At 39.2% G+C, this 18,808-nt stretch overlaps 1 protein-coding gene across 3 annotated transcripts in view; it reads right to left on the bottom strand.

The window, feature by feature from the left end:
• The window catches only part of SVEP1 (sushi, von Willebrand factor type A, EGF and pentraxin domain containing 1), a 260,025-nt gene that overhangs the window by 167,704 nt on the left and 73,513 nt on the right, over positions 1 to 18,808 (bottom strand). For all 3 annotated transcript variants that reach the window (XM_075280353.1, XM_075280354.1, XM_075280352.1), the window contains exons 4-8: positions 8,647 to 8,805; positions 5,463 to 5,642; positions 3,838 to 4,017; positions 1,866 to 2,063; positions 1,022 to 1,140 (exon numbers count right to left, since the gene is read on the bottom strand). In XM_075280353.1, the coding sequence (XP_075136454.1) occupies positions 1,022 to 1,140; positions 1,866 to 2,063; positions 3,838 to 4,017; positions 5,463 to 5,642; positions 8,647 to 8,805 (836 nt within the window). The remainder of the gene's footprint in view (positions 1 to 1,021; positions 1,141 to 1,865; positions 2,064 to 3,837; positions 4,018 to 5,462; positions 5,643 to 8,646; positions 8,806 to 18,808) is intronic.

The following is an 18,808-nucleotide window of genomic DNA, read 5'->3' as shown; positions in this document are numbered from 1 at the left end:
ACATCTGTCCCAGGGTACTGCCAATAGTTTGCTGTCTGTCTTTTGCAAACAGCTAGCAAAAATCCAATTTTCTTGAAAAATTAAATCATTAAAACATAACTTTTGTTATAGCTATCTAAAACCTAAAGAAAATCATGGCTCCAATACAAAAATTGAAATAAACTGGAACCGTCTTACCAATCAGTAGAAGTGTTGCATAAGGAGGAGTGATTTCAGATCAATGCCAGGGAATCCATCGGAATCCAAAGCTCCTGGCCTAACAGGGACAGTACCACAAACTATACTTATTGATATCCCTGTAAGTGTCTCACCATCCCAACACATTTTGATGCATTAATTTAGGTGCTCATCAGGGGATTTCTTAGGAGCATTCAACCCGTTCAATAAGTTTTTAGCTCAAACCCAACCAGCAGGGAAGCTCCCGTTGGCCTCACAGTGGTGAAGGATTAACTGTCTCACTTTTGCCTTGAACTAGGGCCCTTTTAAATCTGTGAGCCAAAGATACGTGCTTACACAGAAGCAGACTTAAGACAGCAGCACGGGTCTACATGATGACTGGTGATTGGGGCCTACATAGTGTGATTGAGCACATGGATCTCACCAAGTAAACATACTGGTTGACATGTCTTTATACCTAGAGGTCATTTCAACCACCCAGTTTGTCTGCAGTAAATGGGTTGTTTCTTAAATATTCTACACAGTATGTTATACTAACACATAGCCTGGTTGAGATGCTGTATGGTGGGTGTCTGTAGGAAGTAAAATGAGTGTACTACAGCATGCCTGATTGAGCTGGTGGCCCACTTGGCTCAGGCGCCCACCAGGAGATTCACCTGTTCACTTATGGGCCAGTCTAAGCTTATAAGAAGTAAAAATTGAGACATTATAACCGTAACTGCAGACACTCCCTCCTGTCACCCCTACCGAAGCCTGGGGATGTCTGACAAGGTTGGGACCTTTTTGCAAACCTTCCTGGACAGTTTATAATATCGATAACAATAGTTTTAATTGTTAGTGTCACCTCTTCTTCCGCATTATCTGTTGCTTTTGGAATCTGCCAATCAATCTGAGCCGTGTTTTGGTGCTGAATATTTTCTGCAATTATATCATCTGGACATTTGATTATTGGAGGTTCAATGTCTGAAACATACAGGAAGACAAAATAATCAAAAGGCTGAAGAAAGGGAAGGGTATATGCAGATAACAGAGTAGGGTACATAGAGCCTGTAGCATAGAGCCTGTACCAGTGCACAGTGTCTATGACTTACTAGTATGCAGCTATCTGGCTTTTGTACAGGTTTGAGATGCTGTATGGAGCAAGATATACTTTCCAAAGACATTGCTTCTTGGGTAGATAACTGCTATACACAGCATTTGATAATAAAATAAAATTAATTCATAAAGACCTAATATGGACATTGTCCGCCACTGGTACGGAGTGACACCAGAAGATCCTGAGGCTCTGTGGTCTGCCAAAATTGACCATGACCTGAAGATAATTGATACTGATATTCACAGGACCCCAACCCAATCAGTTGTCTCAGCCAGCAGAAGCCATCTGCTGCTATACAAGTAAATGCAAGTGGAACTGTGGTTCCAAGAAAAAATCACTACAGTTTACAGACTAGAAGCTGTGAAGGGAGTATTACTGGGAACTGTTGCCCTGAGTCCAGTCATTCACTTGAATAGGAGCCTTATATATGGCCTTTGGTGAATGTACCAGCTTGTTGGTGTGGGGTCCATATGTCAGACCCCAACTGATTTGATACCGATGTCCTGTGGTTAAGCTAGCAATATCAATTTTCTTTGGGTCCTGGACAAACTCATTATTTGTGGTGGTGTTACTCTTAGAGATTTAATGTTACCTTTGCATGTTGCTGTATGGACATCTTCACTCCATTTGCCACTGGACATGCATTTTATTTCCTCTTTGACTCCAGACAAGACAAATCCTTTCTGACATCTCAAATAGCACACTGATCCATATATGGCTGCCTCTTGTCCACAAGTTAATGGAAATGTCAGAATGTTGGCAGGTTTGGAAAACGCAGGGCAATAAATTTCTGTAAATACAAGTCAGTAACTGATTAAATAATATGTAATATATTAGGTCCATATATACAAAAATATATTCTTGGGCACAATAAATGTTAACATGCAGTTGCCTCTATAAGCCAGGGTGCCACATGGCGTAAACTCTGCGGTTTGGCCGCGGGGAAATGCAGCAGCAAAAAAAAACGCAGTGTTTGCCCTAGCTACGCCCACTACACCCTGCCTATTTACTGGTCTTGCGGTCGGTTTTTATCAGTCTAAGATCTGCCCGTCTGCCTGATCTATAGAGAATCTGGTAAGATAGGTAGCAGCCATAGCAGGTCACACACACTGGCATCTTGTACCATGTGGGAGAAGCCAATGTGTAGCTGCTATTCTCCTGACTGTATCTTCATTTTAAAGTTTTTAGGGGCTGCAACATGTGTGTGGGGCATAGTCACATGTACAACTACTGTGGGCACGGATCAGGGTTATGTGATGGTTACTGTGTAGCAGAGTTGAGTTTGTTGTGTAATTCCCGTTTAGTATGGTGACTTGTATCTAGTATAGCAGTGTCCTATAATGTGCTCAGCTCTACTACACCTGTATATACAGAAGGAGTTGGATATTGTCCCATGATAGACCTTTCTATACTACAATGTAATAACACAGTCCTGAGCCAGCACTATTACATTGTATGACCATAGGATTTGCTTTTGGAGTCTCTAGTATGAGTTTTCCAGCACTGCAAGACAAGGATGACTTGGCATATCTCGTCTCTTGGAGACGTCTATCAATGTGCCATGTTCTTTGATCTACTAGTCTGCAGACTCAAATGGGTTCTCCTTGGCTTCCAGCTATGATAAGATGTAAGTAAATAATATTTAGCAGTTATGTATAATATAAATACGTATACATTGCCTAGGATGAAATATTAGTAAATATTAATATATATATATATAGTATATAATTAGATAATAAAATATCTTATTTATATAGCGCCAACATATTGCACAGCACTGTAAAATTTGTAGGGTTCAAGTACAGAAAAGATACATTACAAAGAAATAGTCACTTCATACAATGGGACTGAGGGCCCTGCACACAAGAGCTTACAATCTATGTATCTATTGTAGACCAGGTGAGAAGCAAATGTTACTGCCACTCAATAGTAGGACCTTCCTCTACTGATCACTAATGTTGCCTGATAACCTCTTAAGTAAAAGTTATTTATTAGGCAAAGAGGGGCTACCTGGGCTATGTCCACATCTGCACCAGAGTCCATCTAAAATTGCTCATGAAAAGTCCTTCAAACAAAAAAAAGCAGTGTTTTACACATTGCAGAAAAATACGCACAGCATAAATGCTGCAATTTCCAATACTGTTGCTTTTTTGTAAATTGCAGCATGTCAATTATATCTATGGAAATGTTGGCAGTTTCCATGTTCTGTGAAATGCACTACGGGAAAACCATGTGTTTCTGCCGCAGTTTTTCCCACAGTGTTTTTTGGCTGCGGTCTGCTATATGGAGCCTTAGCCTAATGGTATATAAAGTGATTCCAAAATTTGCACTTATCATATGGGACATGTTATTTTTTAATCATAATGCAATAACTCACCCTACCCCCACCACCTAGGGCAGTTGTCACTTTCTCCATACCGCTATCTAACAAAGTTATTCACATTGCCTGCAGTAGACCTCTGAGTCTTCACCAAATAGACCCAAATAAATTCTAACTAGACGAGATTACTTCTATTGTACAATTTAGTTACAGTAATGTTCAATATATATAAGATAAATCGCACCTGTACAGATCGGTTCTTTTGCATCCCAAAATGAATTTGCTTGGCAAACAACCTTAGAACGTCCTTGCAATCTGTATCCATCATTGCATGTTATAGAACATACAGTTCCATATGAAGTATCACTCGATGAACAACTTATTTTGCCATTTTCCACTGGTCGAAGTTTTGGACAAGTTCGAACTGCAGAAGAATTTGAAAAATATACAAGAATTATTTACTACTGTTTTAGAGATTTTTTTGTTTATCAGCAGTTGAAAGACAGTGAAGTTAACACAATCTGATGGTCAGTTGTCCTACAATACGCCTTAATATTGTTAAAACAAATATCAGACTACTTGAAGTTCTCTATACAAAGATTAAAAACTGCCCCCCTTCCTTGTGCCAATGCCTGCCACTACGCAACTAAGATAAGATAAAATAATATAATAATTTCATAGTCCCACCATGGGTCAGTTCAGTGTGTTACAGAAGCATAGATAATACAGTAATATATTCAAGAAGAACATTTACAAGCTCATAGCAGATAGAAAAGATACTAGGAGTCATAGCAACTAAGAAGAAAAGAAAGCCTCAGGATCGTCTAGTTCTCTGTGTGGAGTGATATTAGCCTGATTTTCAGTATACAGCCTGACCGCGGTTGGGAGGAAGGATCTCCGATAGCGCTACTTCTCACACTTGGAGTGAAGCAGTCGGTCACTGACAGTACTGCCCAGTGCTATCACGGTCTCATACATGGGGTGGGAGTTGTTCTCCTTTGTTGATCAACTTTATTATCCACATTTGGCCAAGTTTGACATGAAAATCCTACTTTATTCTTAATATAAATTTTGGGTAGCCTTATTGTTTTACAAGTCTCCTCAACTGGTGGGCTACCGGCTTTATAGCATGTTGTAAACATATTATCCAACAAACAAGCTTGTGTTGGGAATTAAAAAGAAACACAGCATAACAGAAATTCATCCTAGTTTGTACTTTCCTCTCTTTTATGTGAAGAATAGTCAAAAAAATGATCAGTGGATTAGCCAATGTGTTAGGAATATGTTTTATGTCTATTAATACTATTATCTGAACCGGAATAACTCTGCGTCTCATAAATGCATCAACTTAAATTCATTGTAAAAGTGATCAATTTAATGCCAATCCATTCAACTCCTATATAGAATGATAACTCAGTATCTAGAACGGTGCATGAAATATAATTTGACAGCCATTAAGCGTTGATGCGCACCAAATACAATTCATGGAAAAGTCAAATAAAAAATCCTCATTTGGCAAGGACACAAATCCTCCAGGTGTTTCTAAGGAAAATAGAAAAACATAAAACACAACAGCTTAAGGCTTGGAGATTAGTTCCTTCTAGCCATTAAATCCCTATTCACATGATCAAATGATAAATGACTGTGTTCACACACTCTTTGTGTCAGCCTAAACACCGACCAGGCTCTTATTCCAAGATAGTGGAGGGCCTTTTATTGTTAAGTATTCCTCCGATTCTAGGTCGGCAAGTTAATTAGAATTATGTTTTGTTGTTTTAACCTGCTTGTGCAATGACTAAATGCCTAACACCGAGTTTTTTTAGGCTACCTTCTTAGCAAAATACAAAAGTTTATTCATTGCTATCTTACCTCTGCAGGTGGCGTCGGAGCCAGACCACAGTCCATTTGGTTGACAGAGCCGAATGCTGCTTCCAACTAATTCGTAGCCTGTCTTACATCGGATTCCACAAGCTGCATCAAAGTGATTGTTGCAGATGTTCTGGATGAAATAGCCATTCTCCGGGGGCAGCAGCTCAGGGCAGCGCACAACTAATGATGGATAGAACGCAAAAAATAACTGTTATGGGAGAACCATTTGCATTTCCATTAACTGAAATTAAAGCTGCAACAAGTTACCACAGGTTTCATTTGCAGGAGGGAAATGCTTTCAATTTGTAGCTTCTATGTATTTACAAGAGAAGACCATAAGGCTGTAAGGAAACCAGACAGTACAGCGATAGATTAAAGAACAAAGTAGGCAAACGTTGGCTGTCCCAAGGGTATGTTCTTGTCAACAGCACAGAAGTACCATATGGATTACACGGATAAAAATCCTAGTTTACAGTGTAATATATTATATAGAGATGAGCGAGTAGTATTCGATCGAGTAGGTATTCGAACATTTTAGTGTTCGCTCATCTCTAATATTAAAGGGTACACAACAGTGAAATCCTGTAAAACACTCTATACTATCTGCATGTGCAACAATTTTAATTGTGTTTTCTTTTGTTTGTTTTTTGGGTTTTTGAAGTACAGTCCTATGAAAAAGTTTGGGCACCCCTATTAATCTTAATAATTTTTAGTTCTAAATATTTTGGTGTTTGCAACAGCCATTTCAGTTTGATATATCTAATAACTGATGGACACAGTAATATTTCAGGATTGAAATGAGGTTTATTGTACTAACAGAAAATGTGCAATATGCATTAAACCAAAATTTGACCGGTGCAAAAGTATGGGCACCTCAACAGAAAACTGACATTAATATTTAGTAGATCCTCCTTTTGCAAAGATAACAGCCTCTAGTCGCTTCCTGTAGCTTTTAATCAGTTTGTGGATCTTGGATGAAGGTATTTTGGACCATTCCTCTTTACAAAACAATTCAAGTTCAGTTAAGTTTGATGGTCGCCGAGCATGGACAGCCCGCTTCAAATCATCCCACAGATGTTCAATGATATTCAGGTCTGGGGACTGGGATGGCCATTCCAGAACATTGTAATTGTTCCTCTGCATGAATGCCTGAGTTGATTTGGAGCGGTGTTTTGGATCATTGTCTTGCTGAAATATCCATCCCTGGCATAACTTCAACTTCGTCACTGATTCTTGAACATTATTCTCAAGAATCTGCTGATACTGAGTGGAATCCATGCGACCCTCAACTTTAACAAGATTCCCGGTGCCGGCATTGGCCACACAGCCCCAAAGCATGATGGAACCTCCACCAAATCTTACAGTGGGTAGCAAGTGTTTTTCTTGGTATGCTGTTTTTTTGGACGCCATGCATAACGCCTTTTTGTATGACCAAATAACTCAATCTTTGTTTCATCAGTCCACAGGATCTTCTTCCAAAATGAAGCTGGCTTGTCCAAATGTGCTTTTGCATACCTCAGGCGACTCTGTTTGGGGCATGCTTGCAGAAACGGCTTCTTTCTCATCACTCTCCCATACTGCTTCTCCTTATGCAAAGTGCGCTGTATTGTTGACCGATGCACAGTGACACATCTGCAGCAAGATGCTGCTGCAGCTCTTTGGAGGTGGTCTGTGGCTTGTCCTTGACTGTTCTCACCATTCTTCTTCTCTGCCTTTCTGATATTTTTCTTGGCCTGCCACTTCTGGGCTTAACAAGAACTGTCCCTGTGGTCTTCCATTTCCTTACTATGTTCCTCATAGTGGAAACTGACAGGTTAAATCTCTGAGACAACTTTTTGTATCCTTCCCCTGAACAACTATGTTGAACAATCTTTGTTTTCAGATCATTTGAGAGCGGGCTGTCCATGCTCGGCGACCATCAAACTTAACTGAACTTGAATTGTTTTGTAAAGAGGAATGGTCCAAAATACCTTCATCCAGGATCCAGGAACTGATTAAAAGCTACAGGAAGCGACTAGAGGCTGTTATCTTTGCAAAAGGAGGAGCTACTAAATATTAATGTCACTTTTCTGTTGAGGTGCCCATACTTTTGCACCGGTCAAATTTTGGTTTAATGCATATTGCACATTTTCTGTTACTACAATAAACCTCATTTCAATCCTGAAATATTACTGTGTCCATCAGTTATTAGATATTTCAAACTGAAATGGCTGCTGCAAACACCAAAATATTTAGAACTAAAAATGATTAAGATTAATAGGGGTGCCCAAACTTTTTCATAGGACTGTATGTATTTGCTTTAAAAAAAAAAAAAAAAAAAAAAGGACCCTCTCTCTATGGATTCCACATACTTCTAAGGCATTCAAACTGATGCCAAAGTGGATCCATCTTCATCAGTTCAGGCCTTTCACGCTACTTTTACACTATACGTCCCTTCTGCTGGCTTTCCATTTTTGAAGCCAAAAAAACCACAGCATCGAAGAAAGCAGAAAGCTGATGAAAAGGAACTTGTCAATGAAGACAGATACAAACAGAACGTCTTTTTATCCATTCTTCTTATAAACTGTAATGCCCATTATTCTGATCCCATGACGGAAACCAGGGGCATGAGGGAAAACATCAACCCAAACAATAGCTAGATTTTTGGAGGCAGCGTGTACCTACAATATATATTAGTAACGAGTGACTATTGATATAGTTGTAAAAGTCTACTCTGTAGGAACAAATGTGGCTGTTTACGTGAAAAGGGCCCAGATCGTCGATACTAATTATAGAGAAAATAGTCCAAAACATTTGGGTAAAAAAAAATCACAATTTTGTTTTATGCAAAAATTTTATTTAAAAATATGTCAAGTTTACAAATTTGTTGAGACTTTTAAGAATTTGTACACTTTTGGTGCAGATTTCGTTAGAATTAAAGTGACAAATTAAATCGACGATCTGGGCCCTTTTCACGTAAACAGCCACAAATGTTTCAAAGTTTTATATTACAATCTAAAGTTGATAAGTGCTTAGAATATTAAACCATATTTTAAGAAAATGAAAGTCTTTTTGCCACAGCCAAGTGTAGAACCAGGAGGGGTCAATCACATAAAGAAAAAAATTCTAAGATTCCCCTTTGGAGCTAAGATTTTGTTATAACTTCATGCAATCAAGAGAACAATACTATAATGGATACCCTTACCTCTGCAGATTTGACCTTCTTCTTCATATCCCTCCTTACATACACAGTCTTCAACTGATGTGCTGCCTGGTGGTGATGTGTGATTTGGATCAGGACACACGATGCAAGTGCTAACTCCTCCTGGTTTGCCCTCAGGTTTGTATGTCCCAGATGGACAAGCTGGTAAATAAATATTTAATAAAAACAAGATATGAACATAACATTTATACATTTTTTTTTTTAAATTGAGTTCAAAATGTGACAGTTCATGTGAAAATACACATCTCTGAATAGATACAAACTTATGGTAGATAAACATATACTGGTCCTTTCAAATAAATCAGCAGTCAAACCTTTCCTATTATACACAACAGTATTACTGGCTACTGTGCAGACTAAAAAATTCTCGGCAAAAGAAGTTCCCAATGTACACAATATTATATAAATATAAATTATACATAAATTCAGATAAATTTTGAAATCCTAACTAAACTTTTACACAACTTTGTGTCATTGATAAATTTTGTAATACACAGTACTATATTAACAAATTTTAGCTCCTTTCTGTGAAACCCTGCATTTTTAAAATTTTTTCCTTGTGTCTCTATTGACAGCTGTTCCGTACTTCTCATTTTCTTCTTGAGACACCTGCAATAACGGATAGTAACTGTTAACACTTTAAATGCCCATAAACAGCAGTGGCATAATGGTGCTGCCATATTGGTCCCAATCGCTCACCCCTAAAATGTCATTAGAGGGCAGCGATTGGTTTTCATGACAGCCAGGAGTCTATTGAATGCTCGCAGGCTTATCATTACTGCCATAGGCAGACTGTAATAGGATGACAGGATTTCACAATATACTGCAATACATTAGTACTGTATTAGTACAGTATAGACAATCAGACCCACAAGGGTTCAACTTTCCTAGGTCATTAAATAAAATTAAAGATTACTGTTTTTGTCATTGTTTCACCTGCCCTTAAAAAAATAATAAATAGTGACTAAGCCATCATAGATTCCTCAAAATGTTATTAACACTTTCCCGACATCCCCCATAATAGTACGGCGCATGCCGGGTGTGTAACTATGGCGGCTGCCTGGGAGCCGGGTGGCCGCCATAGCCACCGGGTGTCTACTGCTTTACACAGTAGACAACTGGCGCCAATGTCTCCGATCGGTCCCTGGACCAATCGGAGGCATTAACTGTTCCGGCACCTCGGTCAAAGCTGACCGAGGCACCATTTTCCCAGCGACGCGTGAGTGCCACCATTTTCTTGGTGATCGCCGGCACCTGGAGTAAGTTCCGGCACCGATGTCACGTTACTATGACAGCCGGGAGCCTTGTGAAGGCTCCCCGGTTTGTCATTACATTGCTTCTATTGCAGGCTATGCTACATAGCCTGAAATAGAAGTGCTGATATTTTGCAATACATTAGCATTGTAATGAATTGCATTAGTGATCTGACCCCCTGGAGTTCAAAACCCCTAGGGGGTCTAATAAATGCAAAAAAAATTTTTTAAAAAAGTTAAAAAAAATCAAATTTTTTTTAAAGTATTAAAAATTCAAATCACCCCCCTTTCTCTAGAACACATATAAAAGTATAATGTATAGTAGTAGAAGGATCCAGCGTCACCAGGTAAGTAAAATATAACTTTTATTTTTCCATTTAAAAGTTTACAGCATTCCGATTAGATGGCAAAACATATACGAATGGAGAAACACAGCTATGCGTTTCGGGACCTTCCTCGTCCCTTCCTCATGGCATGCCATGAGGAAGGGACGAGGAAGGTCCCGAAACGCGTAGCTGTGTTTCTCCATTCGTGTATGTTCTGCCATCTAACCAGAATGCTGTAAACTTTTAAATGGAAAAATAAAAGTTATATTTTACTTACCTGGTGACGCTGGATCCTTCTACTACTATACATTGTACTTGTGTGGATTGGAGTTTATCCGCATCTGTGCAGCCCAGAAACTTCATTACACGTGGAATTAGGGTGAGCTGGATACCTGTATAATTGCTGAATTACATATAAAAGTAGTTAAATACTGTGAAACCCATACATGTTAGGTATCCCCATGTCCGAAATGCCCGCTCTACAAATCTATAAAAATATTTTTTCTGTACGGTAAACGCCGTAGCGGGAAAAAGTCAAAAGTGCCAAACTGCTGTTTTTTCACTGTTTTGATTCTGAAAAAAAATTTAATAAAAAGTGATCAAAGCAATAGCATTTCCTGAAAATGTACACCCGGCCCTGCAAAAAAAGATGCCCTATGCATCCCCGTACACGGAAGTATAAAAAAGTTACGTCTGTCAGAATATGGCGACTTTTAGTAAAAAAACATTTTAACACAGTTTTTTTTTTAAGGGGTTAAAATGTAAATAAAACCATATAAATTTGGAATCCCTGGAATCGTACCGAAATACAGAATACAGGGGACATGTAATTTTGGCTGCAGGGTGAACACCATAAAACTGAAGCCCGTAAGAAAGTCGCAGAAATTCATTTTTTCTTCAAATCCACCCCATTCTGAATTTTTTTCCAGCTTCCCAGTACATTATACAGAATAAGTAATGGTGGCATCATGAAGAAAAATTTGTCCCACAAAGATTATGACCTCATATGGCTCTGAGAGCGGAGAAATAAAAAAGTTATGGGGTTTAGAAAGAGGGGAGTCAAAAAAATAAAAAAATATAAAAAATACAGATGAGCGAACACTATTCGGAACAGCCGTTCCGAATAGTACGCTCCCATAGAAATGAATGGAAGTGGCCAGTCGCCGGCGGCCGGTCGCTTAACCGCTTGCGTGCTGGCTACGTCCATTCATTTCTATGGGAGCATGCTATTCAAAACGGCTGTTTAGAATAGTGTTCACTCATCTCTAATAAAAAAAAAAAAAAAAAAATTCAAAGTTTTGAAATTTTATAAAGGTATTGAAACATTGCAAATACTCTAGAAATTTGAAACTGCCGTGACCATCCTGAAAACACTGCTGGTTAAAGGCTCAACTCACCCCAAGGGCCAAAAAATAAAACACTGCTGGTTAAAGACTCTACTCACCCCAAGGGCCAAAAAATAAAACACTACTGGTGCAAGGTTCTACTTGCCCCAAGCGCCAAAAAGTAAAACACTGCTGGTACAAGGCTCTACCCACCCCAAGGACCAAAAAAATAAAACACTACTGGTGCAAGGCTCTAGTCACCCCAAGGTCTAAAAACACTGCTGGTTAAAGTCTCAACTCACCCCAAGGGCAAAAAAATAAAACTCTGCTATTTAAAGGCTCAGTTCGTTGATAGGATGTGATAGTGGGGTAATACTGTGACTTGTGCTTGTTAGATGCCCCCAGACATGCTTCCCCTGCTGTCCCAGTTGCATTCCAGAGGTGTTGGCATCATTTCCTGGGGTGTCATTGTGGATTTGGTGAATATCCTTAGTCGAATTGTGGTTTCCCCTAAAACGAGCCTTTTTTCCCTATAGACTATAATGGGATTCGATATTCGGTCGAATAGTCGAATATTCAGGGGCTACTGGAAACTAATAACGAATATTGAATATTTCACTACTCGCTCATCTCTTCTCTTGACCACATAGTACAAAAAAGCTACTGCAACTTATGGAAAATGCTTAAAGTGATTGTCCAGGAATTGGAGAGACCCATGTGTAAAATATAAAACTAAAGCATATGCATCTGTCCCTATCTTGCCTGTATACTTCCTCCAACCTTTACATGTGTTGCTCTTACTCATGGTCAACTCTAGAGATGAGCGAATAGTAGTACTCGATCGAGTAGGTATTCGATCGAATACTATGGTATTCGAAATACTCGTACTCGATCAAGTACCACTCGCTATTCGACTGTAAAAGTTCGATGCAGAACCAGCATTGATTGGCCGAATGCTATACAGTCGGCCAATCAACGCTGGTTCTTCTCCTACCTTTAGAAGTCTTCTCCGTGCAGCTTCCCCGCGGCGTCTTCCGGCTCTAAATTCACTCTGCCAGGCATCGGGCCTGGGCAGAGCCGACTGCACATGTCCGCTTGTAGGGACACTGCACGGAGAAGACTTCTCGGAGGATCCAGCCCGACCCTCACTCGTGGACCTGGTAAGTATAATTTGATCGAATGTTGCCTACCCCTGAAACGAGCATTTTCCCCCCATAGACTATAATAGGGTTCGATATTCGATTCGAGTAGTCGAATATTGAGGGGCTACTCGAAACGAATATCGAACCTCGAACATTTTACTGTTCCCTCATCGCTAGTCAACTCCTTTAATGGAAAAAAAATATCAGTGATTCTATACTTCCAAATTAAGGTATACATGCAAAAATAACTTCTCTTATCTATGTAATACTTATGCTGTATTTTCCAGTAGATGGATACCCATTGATCAAACAGCATATCCTATACCATTCATATCCTCAGCATTTCATATCCTAATAAGTCATGAAAATATCGCTTTGATAGTGGTTCACCCCCTTTTTTTTTCCAATTCAAATTTTTATTACAGTTTTTCAACAATACAACAGGGCCTGAAATAGACCTAAAAGATAACAAAAAGGTACCAAAGGAACACAAAGGAAGATACACAATTAGACAAACAGTACAAACAAATACAAAACATCCACGGACCGCCCATGTTCCCAAGATGGTCCAGCAGTATAAGCTGCCAAGGGGGGGGGGGGATAAGGAGAGGATGTGGTTCACCCCCTTTATTAGTCTGAGTAGAATACAGTTATGGACAGAAGTGATGGTACTGCTTTCATAAACACACTCTATAGGGTTTCTGTGCTTATGTAAAGGCCTATGTGAGTTTATTTTCCTTGACCCTAGTTGTGTTCTGTATATGTTTTATGAGTGTTTGATGCTGAGTGCATTATTCATGCAGTTTCATATGTAAATCTTTATCATTTCTGGAGGACCTGTCTTCAGATTTGGTCTTTCTAGTTGTAGTAATTAAGCTGTCACCTCACCTGGCATTAAGACTTTGCCACTTATAACACAGCATCCGCTCAGGGCTTCCTCCTACTAGTAATACTTCATGCAGGGATAATGATTCCTGAAATGCCATTTCAGAATTCAATCTTTTGGAAGCCAGGAGCCATTAGCTTGGCAGGCTTAGCTGAACAACATGCTGCTAGGACTATAAAAATAACAAATTAATCACTTTTCTAGAAATACCAGTAATGTATAATTTTCTTCCTTATTTAACAGAAAGTAGGAACCACAAATGAGGCAAATATGTGTTTCCTGGACAATTAAGGATTGTTTGCTGCTGGTTTCTGCATCTCCAGGGAAAACCGGCTATGCCTCTTATTCAGGCTCCAATGAAATCGGAATTAATACAGAGGAATTGATTACATCAATTACTGATATTACACATTTGTGGCTTATTTGTATTAAGCCAGCATATGAGCAATATCATATAATGCAACCTTATCACTTGCCTGTAGACACTGACTGTACGTCATTATGTGGTTAAAGGATAAACATGTTTAGACCTTCTCTGTACATAGGTCTGGAAAATGGAACAATGACAGTATTGAGTTCCTTTAAGGACTTGTCAGACATATTAGTGTTAACAGCTTTCTGGCCCAAGTCTGATACATTGAACAGCTCCCTATGTGTGCTAAAACCTCTTGTATTATTTTCAAAAACCATTTAGGTAGAAAAGCATTAATCCTCAGTAAAAATGACTATAAACAGTCCATCGCCGCCTGTACATTTGATGTGTCTTGAATTAGCACTAATAAAACATTATACAGCAATTGAGCTTGGTCTTGCAATACATATTGTGAAATAAGTGTCTAAGGTGTCCATGCCTCCCTACTTTGAGGGGACTTAAAGGTGGGCCAAAATTTGTCCCAATCATTCCCAATTATATCCTTTTTCTCCCCACACAATATATTGCCCATTTAGTGGCTCTGACATTTTGTTGTGTCCCCTGTGGTCCTCACACTGTATGATGTCCTCTTGTAACTTCCACCTTATAATGGCACCCTTATTGTGGCCACCGTAATAACATCCCCCTTCTCTTTCTAGCCCCAACAGTATTTTCCAATTTAATATGGATCCTACAGTTATATATATATATATATATATATATATATATATATATATATATATATATATATATTGCCCCTCATTGTGGCTCCAACAATATAATGCCCCCTTAATATCATGACCACAGTATAGTGCCCCTAATGCCCCCCGTCCCACAGTAACATATAATGGCCTCCACATAAAAATGCACAAAAATAAAACAAGATCTGAAGATCTGTGGTTAGTTCTTAAAGATATCTTGGAAAATCTTTACAACAAATAATGATTTAATTTACAGTTTTGGTTAGGTTTTCCAACAAACATAGCCATATTTAAATTTGTAGATAATTTCAAAAATTTGCATTTTTGCAAATATAAGCAGCTCAAAATTTGGCAGAGTTTTAGAGATTTTAACTTAGTGGCCTTGATCGGTTGCCAATTTATATGACTAGGAATGCAGGAACTTTCTATTGTTTGGGACCTGTCAGAAACCCAGCTATGATTTCCTTATTGTAGTTGGGTTATCAAGCAGGGTGTTACACAGTAGTTAGGGAACCCTGGGACGGGACACAAGAGACAGTGAGCCCTAAGCTGAATCCCCCAACTGACCCTTCCTATTGCCAGGCCCTATCCTATGTAATAGGCGGCAACCACAAAGACGTTCCCTTCCTGTATACATGAAACACAAAACGGAGACAAGACGAACAACAACAAAGAGAGGTCAGCTAGCCAAGGGTCAGTAACAGTCAAGCGATGCAGTGCCAAATCGGCAAAGATGTTACACAGGGCCAGAATAAGAAAATCATGGCTAATTTTCTGACCTTGAAAGATGCTGCATTTATGGTCGCATCCATTCCAATCAATTACAACAACAGACTGTCACCAGTAAGATATTTAGAAAAAATCTTGAAAATGCTGCAACATTTGAGATAACTTTTTAATTACTTAAAGGGATCCTAATACTCAGACACAATTTTTTCTAGGTACCACGTCGGAATATCCTTAAGAAAGGCTATTCTTCTCCTACCTTTAGTCGTCTTCTCCACTCCGCCATTCGCCTACAATCCCGGCAAATTAGCACTCTCGCAGCACTGGGGGCGTCCCCAATGCTGCGATAGAACTCTCTCCAGTGCTGCCGCTATCTTTGTCAGCAGCGTCCTCTTCAGCTTCTTCTTCCAGCGGTGGCTTGTAACTTCTAGCCATCGGGCCTTGGGCAGAGTAGACTGTGCATGCCCACAGGCCTCGAGAAAATGGCTGCTTACAATACTGTGCAAGCGGCTGTGTAGGCGAACGGCGTTGAAAACCACGAAAGGTAGGAGAAGAATAGCCTTTCTTAAGGCTATTCCGACATGGTATCTAGAAAAAATTGTGTCTGAGTGATAGGATCCCTTTAATTATCAACAAATTTTAAATTGTTATGTTCATGGGAACACCCCTTAAATTTTGTTAATTTACAAAAACAATTTTTAATACTACTATTTCAGAAAGCGTTCTTGCTTCTTTTTTTGAAGCAGCATTTTTCTACACTTAAAAGCTAAAGACATTTTATGCACAGCACTGAATATAATAGGAAACTTTAAAAATGTTCCACTGAGAAAAAAATATTTTCTCATCACCATGGTGTATGAGCCATCGGTTGGGTGCGGTTACTCTGCCCAGCACTCGTCGGTCTCTATCTCCCAGTTTCGGGGGTCTGCCGAATCGTGGCACATTCTGACAATCACCGTTCACCTTCCACTTCATAATCACATAGGTCACTATCGATTTTGGATAATTCAGTTTGCTTTCTATGTCCCTTAAGGATCGACCATTTCTGTGGTACTCTACAATTACCCCTTTCTCGAAATCAGACAACTCTGCATTTCGTGGCATCTCTGCATGCGACTAAAGCCAATGCACTAATGCCAATGCTGTTTCCTATTTAACGGTGGAAGGCGTGACGTACATCATGACCATAGATACAGTATTTTCATTTGTATGGGTGTCTAAATACTTTTTGGTAGACAGTGTATTGGGGGATCAAGGCCCTATCATGTATTTGCTACTATATTTGCCACCATGCACAGTGCTTGCCTTGGAGTACAGAGTGCCACAGCTAGAAAATACTCTGATTCACAGTGTCTTCAAGAGGATGGCACAACCATACTTGTAAGACAGTACCATCGTAAATAGTTAGGGAGTATACCCACACACACAGAGTGAACCTGGGGAAGGCAGACTAAAAAATGGATGCATGAGAATGCAGACTTCTTGGATGGTAAGATATAGAAGTTGTGTCTAAGTATCTGTCTTGCACCTAACCCTACACCTACCTACACAATGGGGCAAAATAAAGAGAGGTTATCTAAGACATTCTGCCTATTTCTAGAGACTTTAATCTGATTAAAGCATTATCACTATCATTATAAAATTGCCTGTGTGAAGGTGGTTTGTAGAAATGTAAAAATATCATTGTAAATTGTTTATCCATTGAATCACTATAAAGAAATGACATTAAATGTGAATTTTCTCCTAAGCTGGAATATCTATTCTTACAAAACCCACTGGATTTAGCCTTAAAAATATATTGCGTTTTTATCAGCATAGGGTAATTCTATACACATTATGTTGATTTAAAACTCCCTTTACAATTACAGTGTAGGATAATCTCGCCTATAATAAGCAATGTGTATGCATGGAGCTTCTTCAGCATTAGAGGGTGGTTTTATATGAATCTTTATATGACTTTAAAAAGAGTTAATGGGGAAATATTACAGTAAGTATTTTCTAAATCTAAATTTCATTAGAACAGTCACATAAAAAAATACATATATCTAAAGAGGATTTGAAAGTCAGGCAGTTTGTAGGGAATTTAAGCACAATTTATACACGCTGGAGACTTTAGGGAATATATTTAAAATGGAGACTCTAGAAAAGTTAGTACCAACAGCATTGTGGCTCAATGGCAACTACTAGTAAAATGGAAGGCAGGGGCCCTGCTTCTGAAAACACTCAGAACACGATGAGTACAGTGTAGGAGGAAGTTGCTATTATTTTTATAAAGCCACAGTGCTATCAGTGCTGTCGAGGTGGCGGGGCAAATGAAATTCGTATTCTGACTGGGACACTGGGACATGGGACTTGTGACTCAGTTATCCAGTGCTAGAGACAATAGCCATAATATTCTGTATTCCAGTCACAATACCTCCATGTAGGTACAATGTCTCTAGGATAGCCACAATAACTCCATAACAGCCACAATGCTCTTATGACAGCCTCAGTACTGTAGATGCAGTGGAAGTGGTAACTGCACCTTACAGTAGTAATCGCTCCTGGGACAGTGGATGAAAGACTTCGAGCTCAAACACCCAGTGCTAGAAGCACAAGCCACAATATTCCGTATGCCAGTCACATTAATTAAGCAGTGTCCTCTGGGTTACTGAAGGGTCACATGACAGATGTCATGTTTAATCTGATTAAATTATTTAATTTATTATTTATTTATTTTGTTCACTTAGCGTCATATTATTCCGCAGTGCTTTACAGAGATATTACCAACACTATCCCAAGTAGAATCTAAATTCCCTATCAGTATGGGTTTAGAGTGTGTAGGATACCAAAGTACCCAGAGGAAATTCACGCAAACACGAGGAAAACATACAAACTTTGCCCTTTGGTTAGAAATGAACCTATAACAGTCTGTATTTTAAAGACAGGGATTACAAACTGGTATGAGCAGAATTATAAATATTTCTATATTAGAAAACTGTATGTCTTCTTATCATATAAGCAAGTAAATTAAAATAAAAAATACAAAGTGGAAAATACCTTTAAGACTCCATGGCATGCACGGTGATTGGGTAGCACATTAGCTTTACTGCAGGAGCCTGGCATTAACTGGCTGCAAGGCTTCCACAGCAGTGTTTAGTATAGGAGAGTACTGCCATTTAACCACTTAGAAGCTACGGTCAATGGTTTAAGGCCTCATTCACATCTGCGTTCGGTATGCCGTTCGGAGAGTCTGCATGAGGACCCTCCCAAACGAAATACCAAACGCAACTGCAGTGTGCCAGTGAAAGCACACAGACTCCATAGACTATAATGGGGTCTGTGTGCTTGCCATCAGATCTCCGCACGGATCATGCGGACAGGAAAGTAGTTC

The sequence above is a fragment of the Leptodactylus fuscus genome, chromosome 1 (genome assembly GCF_031893055.1).
Source record: "Leptodactylus fuscus isolate aLepFus1 chromosome 1, aLepFus1.hap2, whole genome shotgun sequence".
Classification (NCBI taxonomy): Eukaryota; Metazoa; Chordata; class Amphibia; order Anura; family Leptodactylidae; genus Leptodactylus; species Leptodactylus fuscus.
The sequence above is the reverse complement of the archived record's forward strand: the minus strand, read 5'-3'. Positions and strand labels throughout refer to the sequence as shown.